Source organism: Vitis riparia, chromosome 18 (assembly GCF_004353265.1).
Source record: "Vitis riparia cultivar Riparia Gloire de Montpellier isolate 1030 chromosome 18, EGFV_Vit.rip_1.0, whole genome shotgun sequence".
NCBI lineage: Eukaryota > Viridiplantae > Streptophyta > Magnoliopsida > Vitales > Vitaceae > Vitis > Vitis riparia.
In genome coordinates this window covers 26,746,434-26,759,667 of record NC_048448.1, presented here as the reverse complement: position 1 = coordinate 26,759,667, position 13,234 = coordinate 26,746,434, and the positions used below count along the sequence as shown (strand labels likewise).

Here is a 13,234-nt window from a genome sequence, read left to right as displayed (position 1 = left end):
CGAATGCATGGCAGTTAGAGAACGTGACTGGCATGCTCCCTTGCATGGCTTATGGTGATCTCTCTCACGTGCAGGAGTTATGGTTCTAAACCGGTCAGTTTCAAATCCAAGGCGATGCAAGAAGGGCCCAATGTGGAGGACCACGAAGAGGGAGATGACCCAGTTGTCCTCTCTCTTTCGAGTACCAGACTTGATCATCACCGGCATCGGAAAGGTGAGCGGGTTGTGAAAGTTTGATTTCTATCTGGGTTTGCTGTATGATCACATGAATCCGAGGCTGAAACGGCCGAAAAAGACCTGAGAAGAAGGCAATCCATTGGGGTGGTGGTGGACACCGTCAGAGACTAGGCCGGTGGACGATGTGCGGTTGCTTATGACTCTGCCATCGATGGCAGCGCTGGCGGCAACGAGCAGAAGGAGGAAGACAGAGCCGGAAGCGGTGGTGGCCATGGTGGTGGAGGAGAAGTGGGAATGGTGAGCAGTGGTGGTGGTGGGAGTAAGAAGGTGGTTGACGGATGGAGGAAAAAATGGGTATCTGGCTGGGGGTTCATGCATGGGTTTAATATTATGTTAGTGGCTTGTGAATATGTGGCTAGCATCTTTGAATGGCAGTTGCTGCAGTTGGAATTGATGGAAGGGGGTATTTGGCACATTCAAAATTATGAATTTTAAAAGTTCTAAACAAGCCTAAATATGTTATAAATCAATTAAAACTAAGATTCAAAAATCACTAAAATCAAGATAGGGATCCACCTAATCCCTCTAAAATGTCTTAATGGACCGTCAATAAGGGCTTAAAAACAACTAATGACCAAACACTAAAGCATCAAAGGATGTAGGAGGACAATCCAAAGTGGAATGTGCCAAGAGAGTAAAGAGTTCCGTTTCCTTCACTTTCTTGGAAAACCAAACAAAAACCAAGAAAAAAGAAAGAAAACACAACGCATATTAGATCTAGACCACAAGAGCTGGAGAGAAAAGATCAAAACATAGGTTTGAATAAGAGAAATCAAACATAAATCAAGAGCCCACTTTACTTCACTCCTGATTCTTGTAAACCAAAGATAAATCAAGAAAAAGAAAGAGACCTAGACCACTTTCTTAGAAACCAAACAGGGTCTATGAGGAAAGATGTAGCTTTGAAAAAGAGAAAGGGAGAGCCAGAGAATGCATGGAAGGATATGTATAGAAATGAAAGAGAAGAATGGTTGTGTTTCTTGATCCTCCGACTCAACTCTTCCGCCTCTTTCTGTCTATGCCGTTGCATTTATTAGGCTCTCAAGAAAAACAAACAACCCCTCTCCAAGTGATTGTTTCCTTTTTATAGTCTAGGCTTTGGGCTTTGGTTTTTAGAAACTTTCATAAACAGCGGTGAAGTTTAGAAAGAAAGAGGAGATTATTAATAAATTATTCAATCTAAAGGCGAATGCCAGGTTGTGAAGAATTTGCTCCCAATAAGTTACTTTCTTTGTACTTTAATGATATTTTTTATCCCAAATTTCAATTTTGTTTTTCTATTGCATGATATTAATTAGTGGCTGAAATGGTATAAATTTTTTTTAATTCAACCAACGTACTTATGATCTAGAGAAAAATACCATTCATAGCTGAAATAAAAAATTAGGTGCTTATTAAATTTTATATTAGGCATTGCAAATAAATAAAAAATTGTTTCTCCATGTCTATGGGCATTCTACTGAGAAGTGCATGATATATACACCAAGGAAATACTAGACCCAAGTAGTAGCTGGAATCATTTAACAAATAAAAATCACTTGAACATGTAGATAGGCATATTCTAAGCTCCCTTGCAAAATAGCTCCAGAGCAATAATAGAACACATAAAAAGAAAATTGAAGATTTGAGAATTGAAGCTCTCTACTTTTGCTAGGGTTCTCTTCTCTTTCTCTATTCATGGGTGGGTTGGTGGTGTTTGAGAATTGAAGATTTGAATGCAGGTCTAATGCACTATTTTATAGTTTTAAATGCCATTATCAACAATATATTTGTTGTTTTAAATGATAGTATCAATAATATATGTTATTTTATTGTTTCAATTTTTAAATGCTAATGTGCGGTAAAAATCATCACATTTTATTTTATTTTTTAATTTGAGTTTGGTAATTAAAGAGTTTTTGTTTTCAATTTCAATATTAAAAATTTATTGAACAATTTTAATTTTCATAATATTTTATTTTATTAAATTTTAAGTTTATTTAATTATATTTATTTTTTAAATATTTATTATAATATTTTATAATTTTATAATTTTTATTTATCTTATTTTACATATCATCTGATATCGAGCTAAGATGTCAAGACCAATGTGCCTCAAGACCCTCCAAGTTAGTGACCGCAACCACAACTTTGAACCATGGTCTATCGATTCTAGGTTAGCCTTCTTTTTTCATCAACTAAAAGGTTGGATCATGGGTGGAAGGTTAGCCCTTCGCATACCAAGCCTAGCCCACCTAATGAGACCAAGAAAACAATGAGGAACCGAGGGTTTGAGCCATGGACCTTTAGATCATGTTTAGGCTATCACCACTTTGTTATTAATGATTATAATTTAAAAAATGCAAACTAAACCTAAATTAACATAATTATTTTAAATTTTGTAATACAACTAAATAATATAATATAAGTAAAATAAATTATGAATAAAAGAATTTTATTCTATTTAAATATATTTCTTTACATATGAATGTTATACAAATTTTATTTATAAAATTTAAAATATTAATACATTTATATTTATTCATGATTTAAGTTTGGAAATGTCAAAGATGAAAAATAAGTTTTATAATTTTATAATTTATTTTTAATATATAATTTATATATTTATGATGTCACTAATTTGACTGCAGTTCAAACATTAATTTGACCACTAGACCATGAATCAATAACTTTTTTTATTCAATAACTAGTTGGGTTCTAAAAACATTGTTTCGAACTAGTCTCTAAGCTTTTCTTAAGCAAAGCCCTTGAACTATTTTGAAATACCAAATGGACCCCTATTAATAGAAATGAAGAGGTCCATGTGATAAGCATGTGGACACTGAAAGAAATTATCAAATGGATCCCCAGCTAGTATAGATGGAGAAGCTCATGTGATAAGCACGTAGGCATGCACTGCGAGAAATTTTTAAAATTTTCAAATTTAATAGGTTGTGTATGATAAAATAAATAAATAAATAAAAGGGATTAAAGAACAATAAAGAAGAAACATTATGTGATATAAAACTAAGGTTTATTTGATTAAAATATCTATCAAAAAACTAAATCTGGAAATTTAACTTTTGATCTTTTTTTGTCCTTCTTTTGACAAAAATGTCATAACTTTTTTTAAAATTTAAATGTAAATAATTGAAATAGCGAAAGACATTTATGTCAAAATGGGCTACTTTTCAAGTAAAAACACAATCTTGTTATATTTACAAATTTTGGGATAATTTCATTCTTTTTAACTAATCAATTTTAGAACCACTAAGTTAGGTTGTGGGTGTATGTAATATCCCAAGTCGAATAAGGAAAAAAGTTTTTAGTCCTAGAAAAAAAAAAGTTCTTTGGGAAGTCAAAGAAATGCTCCAATGAATATGTAAAACAAAAGGGTACAAGCTCAAAAAATGTATCAAAGGTAAAAAAAAAATTTGAAATTTATCTTTTTAAAATTTCATAATATTTTCTTTCAATTTTAAATTTATATGCATATGTATATGTATGGCTTGAAGTCTTATCTTGACACTTGTTGTTCGCCTAATTAGGTGTATAAAGTACTTCAACATTTGCAACCTAATCAGAAGGGGGTCTTACAAGAAATGGGGTTTGGAGGTATTTTAGGGTTATGATGTACTAAACTTGATTTTAGTTTATGTCATTAATTGGTTGAGAATTTTGACATTTTTTCATGCATATTAAGTGTATGTAGTCTGGTGAAGTTAATTAACATCGGGAACATTGAATTTTTTAATAGACGTAAAAACTTTCATTGGTATAGATGTGTACCTAAGAATGAAAATGAGGCTTATTATTTTAAAGACCCTTCTTGGCCTCAGACCAAGTTCAGGATAGGTTCGAATATAATTTTGTCTTATCTCACCCCATTTAATATAAATAAATGACATAAGATTGAGATTGAGGTGATCCTTCTTAGACTCATCTCATTGCAACCCCTAGTTTTTATCTAAAAGTTCCATTTCTAAGGTCTTTTCTACCTTTCTTTTAGATGGAAATAATGTGCAATATATTCTCTATTGCTATGGTTGAGTGTGAACTACTAAACCTGGAGCCTCCTCCTACGCCATCTTTATACTATAATAGCTACATACTTCATGTAGAGTCCACGAGACATTCATGATAGATTATCAAAAGATATGTCTATGCACTGATGGGTATGCACAACTATGCTATAATATACGACATGGAACAATGGATTGTACAATAATATAATTTACTAATTACATAATTATCATTATAAAATTTTTACTTTGATAATGTATTATAATATTTTTAGATGTGTTAATTAAATTACTATTTTGTTAAATTATAACTTTTCAAATTAAAATAAGAAGAAATATAACAATTACTTTTGTAAATGTTTTTAACCAAAATTAAATAAATTTAACACTTCACATATTTTGATATTAATAAAAATAAACAATTTAACGGTTAATAATATTTAGACACTAATAAAAAAAAAAGAGTCTAGACACTTAATGATATTAAGTTATAGTTAGATTTAAGTCAAATTCAAGTATATTAAATTTTAGACATAAATAAATAAATAAATATCACTTTAATTTTTAATTTAATTTATCTTATTTTTTTTCAAAAGTAGAATGAAGAAGTTGTTGAAAGAAGTTATGTCATTTATTAATTAAGAGAGTATATGATAAAACTTAATCCTTATTACCGAATTATTGAAATTAATTTTAAGATGAATTATTTTTACTTTAATTTTGGTAAAATCAACTTAATTTTTTTAAAGTTATTATATTGATATATTTAAACTCATTAATTTTTTTTTAATAATTATCTTCATAAACCTAAGCTTGTTAAACATTTATATTAAAAAGTACTATTGTGAAGCTACAAAATAACTAAAAAATATTTACTAAAAAAAAGAATTCTAAAAATAAAGCATGGTTATCACCAAATATGAACAAAGAGAATAAAAAAATTTAGTATTTAGAATAAGTTAATTATTTTGATTTAATATTTAAATTTATTTTTAAATTTTAAATGATGATAAATAATTATTTTATCAAACACTAAGTTAATTTACCACACACATACACTAACTATGACTCATGGTTGTTGTTGTCATTCTCATTAGGAGATCACATTAATTTATGCACCATTTGAATAATTTTCTTTCTTATGTTAAATAAGAATGAAAATATTGATTTTTACTGATATATCATTAGTTCTAGTTTATAGATATATAAAGAAATATCAATGAAAATTCTGAAATATATATATATATATATGAGATGGAAATAGATAAAACCTCATGAAATGTTGGAAATAACTCAAAAAATGATAGAAAAATAATGATGTATATATTGATATTGTTTTAAGAAAAATTGATAAATGTATAAAAAATTTGTAATATTAGTTAATAATATACCGAATTGGGAAACATTAATACTAAAATGATAATGCATTAAGTTTAGATATATTGAAGGATATAAAAAATATATTGATATATATTTATATTTTTTATTTGAAAATGTTAATAATTTTATTTATAAATTTATATTTGTCCTATATTTAATCACTGTATAAGAGACATAATAAGATAATTAAAATTAACTTATTTGTAATACTTTCATTTTAATTAATTTATAATTATTAGTATATAAAAGATATTGTGAAAGACCCACGCTCAAATCTTGATATTATGTGATTTTTTAATAGCTTTAAGAAAATCCACATTGAAAAGGGAAAACAAAATAATGAATAATGAATTGCTATGTGACATCACTATTATAAGGTTGTTGTGCTTCACTTTGGCAAATGATACATGGGCTATCTTTCGTTGATCAAAGGCCCACTACCATGATTAACAATTTTGAAAAACTTAGGTATTTTAATTATTTAATTTATATTAAAGAAAAAATAATTTATTAATTTCTTACATTTTTTTTTTTAATTTCCAAGAATGTAACATAGCCTAAATAAAGCTTTATGAAAACATATAGTTAATTGTAGAGAGCTTTTACACAAAGATAAGTTTAATATAAAAGATAATATTTTCTAATTCCTTAAGATCTGTTTGTTTTTCTTTGCCGGTCAAAGTTTCATCTAGTTACAAATTATCATATCATTAAAATAGATTACATTTTCTATTATTTTATAATAATCTCATTTCTTGGTAAATAGTTTTTTTTTTTCCTACTTTTTGATTATCATAAATGTTAAAGCAATATTTTTAGAAAATCGAAACAAACCAATTGGTCTAATTGATCCAACCACCAAGCGACATTTCTAGTTTGATTTCTCCTTTTGAAGGGTATATTTATTGGACCAATTTTGAACTGTTTGAACCAATTATTGGATCATTTACAAGTGTTAGAGAAGGCTCACAAAAATGTGTTTTGGATCATTTACAAGTGGAACTTCTCTCAAAGACTTTGAAGGATGGAAATCCAAATGTAGGAATTTCCAATACAAGAATCAATTTTGTAAAGGATAGACTCCACTCTAAGAAGGTTCTTATTGTTCTTGATGATGTGGATAACTTGGAACAGTTAGAATATTTAGCAGGAAACTATGATAGGTTTGGTTTAGGAAGTAGAATTATTATAACAAGTAGAGAAAAGCATTTGCTTGTTACACATGGAGTCAGCGCAATTTATGAAGTTAGGAGATTAGAGGATAGTGAAGCTTTTCAACTCTTTCGTTAGTATGCCTTTAAACATAACCACCCTAGAGAAGATTATATGATGTAATACATTATAGTAAGGGTCTTCCCTTAGCTCTTAAAGTCTTGGGTGCGCGCTTTTTTGTATAGCAAGAGCAGACTTGAATGGAAAAGTGAATTGGACAAACTAAAAAGAATTCCCAACATGGAAATTCAGAATGTGCTTAAAATAGGTTTTGATGGATTAGATGACAAAGAGAGATATATTTCTCAATATTGCATGCTTTTGTGAATGGGAGGACAAAGATTTTGTCGCAAAAATACTAGAGAGTTGTGGTTTCTTTCCAGATATTGGAATAAGGGTTCTCATTGATAAGTCACTCATAATTGTTTCAGATAATAAGTTGTGCATGCATGATTTGTTACAAGAAATGGGTTGGGAAATTGTTTTGCAAGAATCTCTTAAATATCCCGGAAAACACAGCAGACTGTGGATTCATGAAGATGTCAGTGATGCATTAACTAGAAACACAGTAAGACCTAAATACATGAACTTTGTGTGTGTGTTCCCTTTTTGTATATATAAGCTCTAGGTGAAGAGGAAGTTTGGATAATTTCAACTCATTTGAGAAACTCACATATATGTACAATTTTAATAAGGTATTGCATATTTATGTATGCAAAGGCAGATATAAAGCTGGGGGAATTATTTGATTTGAATCCTTTGCTAACTTTTCCCTGAGTTTCTGTCTTAGTAGATGCATTTTCTTTTATCTTCATACTTGCTTCCTTGAACACTGCCTAAAAAAACAAGAAAACAAGTCATTAGTTTGATGCTTTCTGTGTTTTTCCTTTTAGAATTTTGTGATTTTAATTTCCAATTCATACTCTGTTCCTGGTTAATTGCAAGGAACTGAAGTAGTTGAAGGCATAGTCCTTGACTTGTCAGCATCAAAGGAACTACACTTCAGTTTTGATGCCTTCATGAAGATGAACAAATTAAGATTGCTCAAAGTCTGTAACGTGCGGCTATGTGGAAGCTTTGAATATTTTTCTTGGAAACAGTTATGTGCTGGCTGATGCTTGCACAAGGATGAATAAGCTCAATCAATTCAAAGACTGTAAATTGCTTCTTTCTGGAGACTTCAAATCTCTATCGAACAACTTAAGATGTCTATATTGGCATGGATACCCTCTGAAATCCCTCCCATTAAATTTTCATCCTGAGCAGCTTGTCGAGCTAAATATGAGTTACAGTCGAGTTGAACAACTTTGGAAAGGACTCAAGGTATATGATTATAATCTTTGCAAGTTTCGTCTTTCACTTTAAACGAATTATAATCATTTTTTCTGTTTTGTTTTTGACAGATGTATCAGCAATTGAAATTCGTAAAACTTAGCTACTCCCAACACCTGATTGAAACCCCAGGCTTCTCGGGGGCCTCAAACCTTAGGAGACTAATTCTTGAAGGTTGTACAAGTTTGTCCAAGGTTCACCCATCCATTGGAGATCTAAACAAGCTTGTTTTCCTTAATTTAGAAGGCTGCGAGAATCTTAAGAGTTTTCTAAGAAGCATCTGTATGGAATCTCTTGAAATTCTTACTCTCTCCGGGTGCTCGAAACTCAAGAAGTTTCCAGAGGTCCAAGGGTGCATGAAGCATTTATCAGAGCTTTCCTTGGAGGGCACTGCAATAAAAGGATTGCCCTTGTCGATTGAATATCTGACTGGACCTGTTTTATTAAATCTGAGGAACTGTCAAAACCCTGAGTCATTACCAAGCTGTATTTATAGGTTGAGATCCCTTGAATTTCTTATTCTCTCAGATTGCTTAAAACTCAAAAGAGCTTCCAGAAGTCTTGGAAAATATGGGGAGTTTGTTGGAACTTTTCTTAGATGGAACTGCTCTAAAAGAGCTACCTTCATCAATCCAACATCTAAGTGGACTTGTTCTGTTGAATCTGAGAGAATGCAAAAGCCTTGCAATTCTTCCACATAGCATTTGTAAGTTGAAATCCCTTCAAACTCTTATTCCATCTGGTTGCTCAAAACTAGACAATTTGCCAGAGGGTTTGGGGAGCCTACAAGGTTTAGAGAAGCTCGAAGCAGCTGGAACTCTATAAAAGAGCTGCCACTCTCTATTTCTCTTTCAGAAAACCTTGAAGTATTATCATTTGAGGGATGTAAAGGACTAGAATCCAAGCCAAGGAATTTGCTCCTCTCTTTCCAGTTGTTGCCCGCAGAAATTCCACGCTCTGGGCGCTTGCAACTGCATCCTTCTTTGGTTTAAGATCCCTAAGAAAGTTAAATCTAAGTGATTGCCGCATATTGGAAGGAGCAATTCCCAATGACTTTAGCTCTCTGCTCATTGGAATATTTAGATCTGAGCAGAAACAATTTTGTTACTCTACCTTCAAGCCTCAACAACTTTCACAGCTCAAAGGCCTGGGGTTGGGTTATTGCAAGAGGCTTCAATCATTACCAGAGCTTCCATCAAGTATAGAAGAAATAGATGCCCATGATTGCACAGTTATGGAAAACATTTTGTGTCCATCAAGTGTCTACAGATCCAAGGAATGTGGGGGCCTCCGATTCACATTTTCTAATTGCTTCAGACTGTCTGAGAATGAAAGCAGCAACTTTGTGGCAGCTACATTAAATCAGATCACATGTGGCTTGGGTATCAGCAATTCCTCGCCGCGTATCAATATAAGCGAAGTAATTTGAATGTGTATTGGTTTTGAATGTTCTTCCAGGACCACTTCAAAGAGCAGGTTGTGTATGATATTTGATTACTTACCAAAATTTAAATAAACCAAATGCCTGAAGAATGCTAACAATTGTGAAAATTTCTCACAGCTCAGCTTCAATCAGGTTGTGTATCCTAGAAGACGAGTTTCTTAGAATCTCTTGAATTTTCTAATTCAAAATACAAGTTTGACTTTGAGAATTGACCAAGAAATTAATCAAACACATTATTTTAGAATAGATTTAAAACATATGTAGAATACTTTTAAAACTTTGACCTCGCATGTATAGATAAAATAAACCTTTATCAAGATTAGTCAAGATTTTCTCTTCGTATTTGGTAGGAAGGGAAAAGTCAGCGCTGCTTTGAGAAGGAATATAGGATTCCATTATAGGAAAGAAACAATCTATAGGTTTAGGTTTCCAAATTTGTGTGTTAAAAGGTTAAAAGGTTAGAAACAATCAGGGGAAGTTGAAGCGCCTTCCTCTCCCATCCGGCGTCAGGTGCCGGATGTGAAATATCCGGAGAAAGTGTAACATCAGCCGGTCAGAATTCCGGATATGAGACATCTGGAGAAGGCGGAACGTCGCAAGGGGGACCGTCTGTGTGTGTAAGGTGTAGGGACCCATCCGGCTCAACTCCATCCGGATTCCCCCAGAGGACATGCGCCGCCATGATATCCGGCTCAACTCCATCCGGATTCCCCAAGAGGACACGCGCCGCCATGCTATCCGGCACTCGTGAACATCACACTCCGGATGATAGCATATCCTATCTGGATATGTTGTCCGGATCATTGACTACAGCGAGCAAGCCTTGCTACAGCCCATGTTCCGCCGCTCTCCAATGGTGTGTCCGGACACCCTGTCCGAACATCTTTTGCCATGGATTCCAAAGAACTCTCCTCAATCTTGGGTTGCTTTGGTAATCAAAAAGCTATCAAAACACCAAAACTTAACACAATTTGATTAGAATTGATTGCAAGGGTCCTTAATATGTTAATTGGGTTAAAATGTGATAACTACTACTCAAAAGTGTTTAAAAGAGTTAATTCCTAGTTATCAAATAGCACTTTTTGAGTAGTAATCAATAAACTATATTCATATTTAATAATTGGTTTTAATTTTACCTTTTTACTTGATTTTATTATTAATTTCCTATTTTTAGGTTTAATATGTTTTGTTAAAATATTTTTCTCTTAATTTTTATATATTTATATCAAATGTTGGAAGATGTCTTTCTATATAATTGGACATCAAATTTTCTTTTTCTTTTTCTTTTTTTGCATAATTACCATATATTCCCCACCCTATGATTGACCTATAGTTGACACATCATCTAATAAGAGAGCTTAACACGTTCTAGCCATTTTCATGCTAAAGAGAGGTCGACACGTTGCTACCCATTCCCAAAAATTCAAGCAAAAGTTGACTTCTAGCCTTGACTAGCTGCCACCAATTCTCCAACCTTGCCCCAAGGTTCACTCATCTTTCTTATCTTATGAATTGGTGTAAAGATAACTCTATAAAGGGAGGAATGCTGATTGAAGAAAGGGGTAAAAATATGATGTAAAATAGAGTAGTGGATGTAGAAATGCAAGAAGAAAGAGGAAGAATATACCGTCTTACTGTAATTCTTAATTTTTATTTATAAAGGTTGTGTTTAGTTTTCAGAAAATGCAAGGGAAAGGAAAAAATAAATATTGTGGAAAGTTATTTTCCTTAGTTTGGGTGACATGAAAAATATGATGGAAAAAAAATATATAAAGGAAAACACTAAAGAAAATATTGTAATATTTTCCCTACTACTTTCCTTAAAAATTAGTGGGGAAAATAAGAGAGAGAGAAGGAAAAGTTGGAGAAAATTTTATCAAGCTCACATTATCTTTTTCACTGAGTCTCCAATTCACCTAACTTCCTCTTCACCAGTGGCTATGGCTTCCCACCACCATCGACCCTTTCAATAGCCACCACCATTACTCCAACCATCTCCAATTCTCTTTTGTAGTAGCTCTTTAGACTATTCTCTTTAGAAGTCTTCTTAGTTGAATTACTCTATTTTGGTAGTATAGTGAAACTAGAGATCAAACTAGTTTATGCATTTGGCTTATGGAAGATTCAACCTAGATCACTTACCAAAAGTGGACTGGCAAACAAACCCAAGTAGTAGAGGAGTGGGACAAATATAATTGCTCGGCTTTTGGAATGTCGTGGAGAATCTTGGGGCTTTGTGAGTGGAACCATGCTCATCCAAAGCCAACTTAGCTTGGCTACATTTTGGTGTTAGAGGCTTGGAGTCTAACTCGTATGGCTTTATTACAAATTAAAGGTTGCTTATGGCATAAGGCTGATCTAAAATTTAAAATCATTGTACTTTGGGACTTAATAATGATGATAATATAATTTCAAGTCACAAGCGCCCAATATGTCAATAATACTACTCATTGACTTACTCCCAACAAGCAAATAACCCACAGGTTGCTCTACACATATTTAAAAAAAATTAATTGTATTATTTGTATATATATATATATATATATATATATATATATATATATATATATATATATATTTATCTAAAACAATTTGATCGTTTTGGTTGTATGGTCAATGGAGAAAAAAAACATACAAACTCAATATTTTTTGTCTAAATTGAATTAACTAAACTGAATCGAACTGATATTAAGTTGGATTAGTTTGAGTAAATAAATAAATTTGTTGTACTCTAGTTAAAACCAATGAACTCCTATTTGATTCTTGGATTGGTTAAAAACCAACCTAACTAAATGTATCTATCTCTAACTTTGTGTTCTTGTCTTATCACAATAAATCCTTTAGGTTGCCCCATATATACTATGGACCCACATCTTTCACGTGCGTCCCCACTCAATCGGCGAGACTCGCTTTTATTGGTGAAAAATTAGTTTTGGAAAAGTTGGATTCACCACTTATTTTATTTTATTTTAAAGGGAAAATAAAATAAGAAAGAAAACCCTAAAGAAGTGACTCCACAATTTTGGAAAAGCATGTCTCGAAAACCCAAGTCTTGGTTCGGGAATCAGGTTACCTATTGGGAAGATACCTCTAAGAGGTAACACCTCTCTAAGCCCTAAAAAGGTCTCTACTGGCTAAGTTGAGGGAAATAGGACAATTAATTGGTTGATCATAGATACCTAGGTAGGCTAGGTGATTTAAAAAATTGCATGCCAAATAAGAAAAACAAATCATAATCATAAAGAAGATTTAGGGTGTGTACCTGGACTGCTTCTTAAGCGTCATCACAAGACATCAAAGTTAGTTCAAATAGTATATCATCCAGCATGCGCTTTATTAGAAATAATCAAACAATGAAACAAATATCAAGACACCCAAGCACTATCAAACATAAGCGCAGTTCACAGTGACCAGCATATTCACAAAACTTAGAAGGTGAGTGATAGAGGGCGTACTTGGATAGCATAGATGACTTGTAACATGCTTCCACAAGACATGAGGGGTTAGATAATAAATAATAAAATAAAGAATTCCTAACGTGCTTGTTATCCCATTAGCTTAGTAAAAATAATCAAAGTATACGAAATCATCAATTATCACATACATCTTGTATATAATTCCTAAAAAA

At 32.1% G+C, this 13,234-nt stretch overlaps 1 protein-coding gene across 1 annotated transcript; it reads left to right on the top strand.

Annotated features, from left to right (window-relative positions):
* Positions 1-388: 388 nt before the first annotated feature.
* On the top strand, positions 389-9,591 carry LOC117905588 (disease resistance protein RPS4-like). Its single transcript, XM_034818482.1, has 4 exons — positions 389-474; positions 7,931-8,153; positions 8,234-8,648; positions 9,095-9,591. Exons 1-4 carry the CDS (start codon positions 389-391, stop codon positions 9,589-9,591), a joined length of 1,221 nt encoding a protein of 406 aa, XP_034674373.1.
* Positions 9,592-13,234: the final 3,643 nt, after the last annotated feature.

Coding starts and splice junctions, on each gene's coding strand:
- LOC117905588 (XM_034818482.1), top strand. CDS start 389: ATGGCAGCGCTGGCGGCAACGAGCAGAAGGAGGAAGACAGAGCCGGAA. Junction 475..7,930: donor GTGGAGGAGAAGTGGGAATG/GTGAGCAGTGGT, acceptor TCTTGGAAACAG/TTATGTGCTGGCTGATGCTT. Junction 8,649..9,094: donor CCCTGAGTCATTACCAAGCT/GTATTTATAGGT, acceptor CTCTCTTTCCAG/TTGTTGCCCGCAGAAATTCC.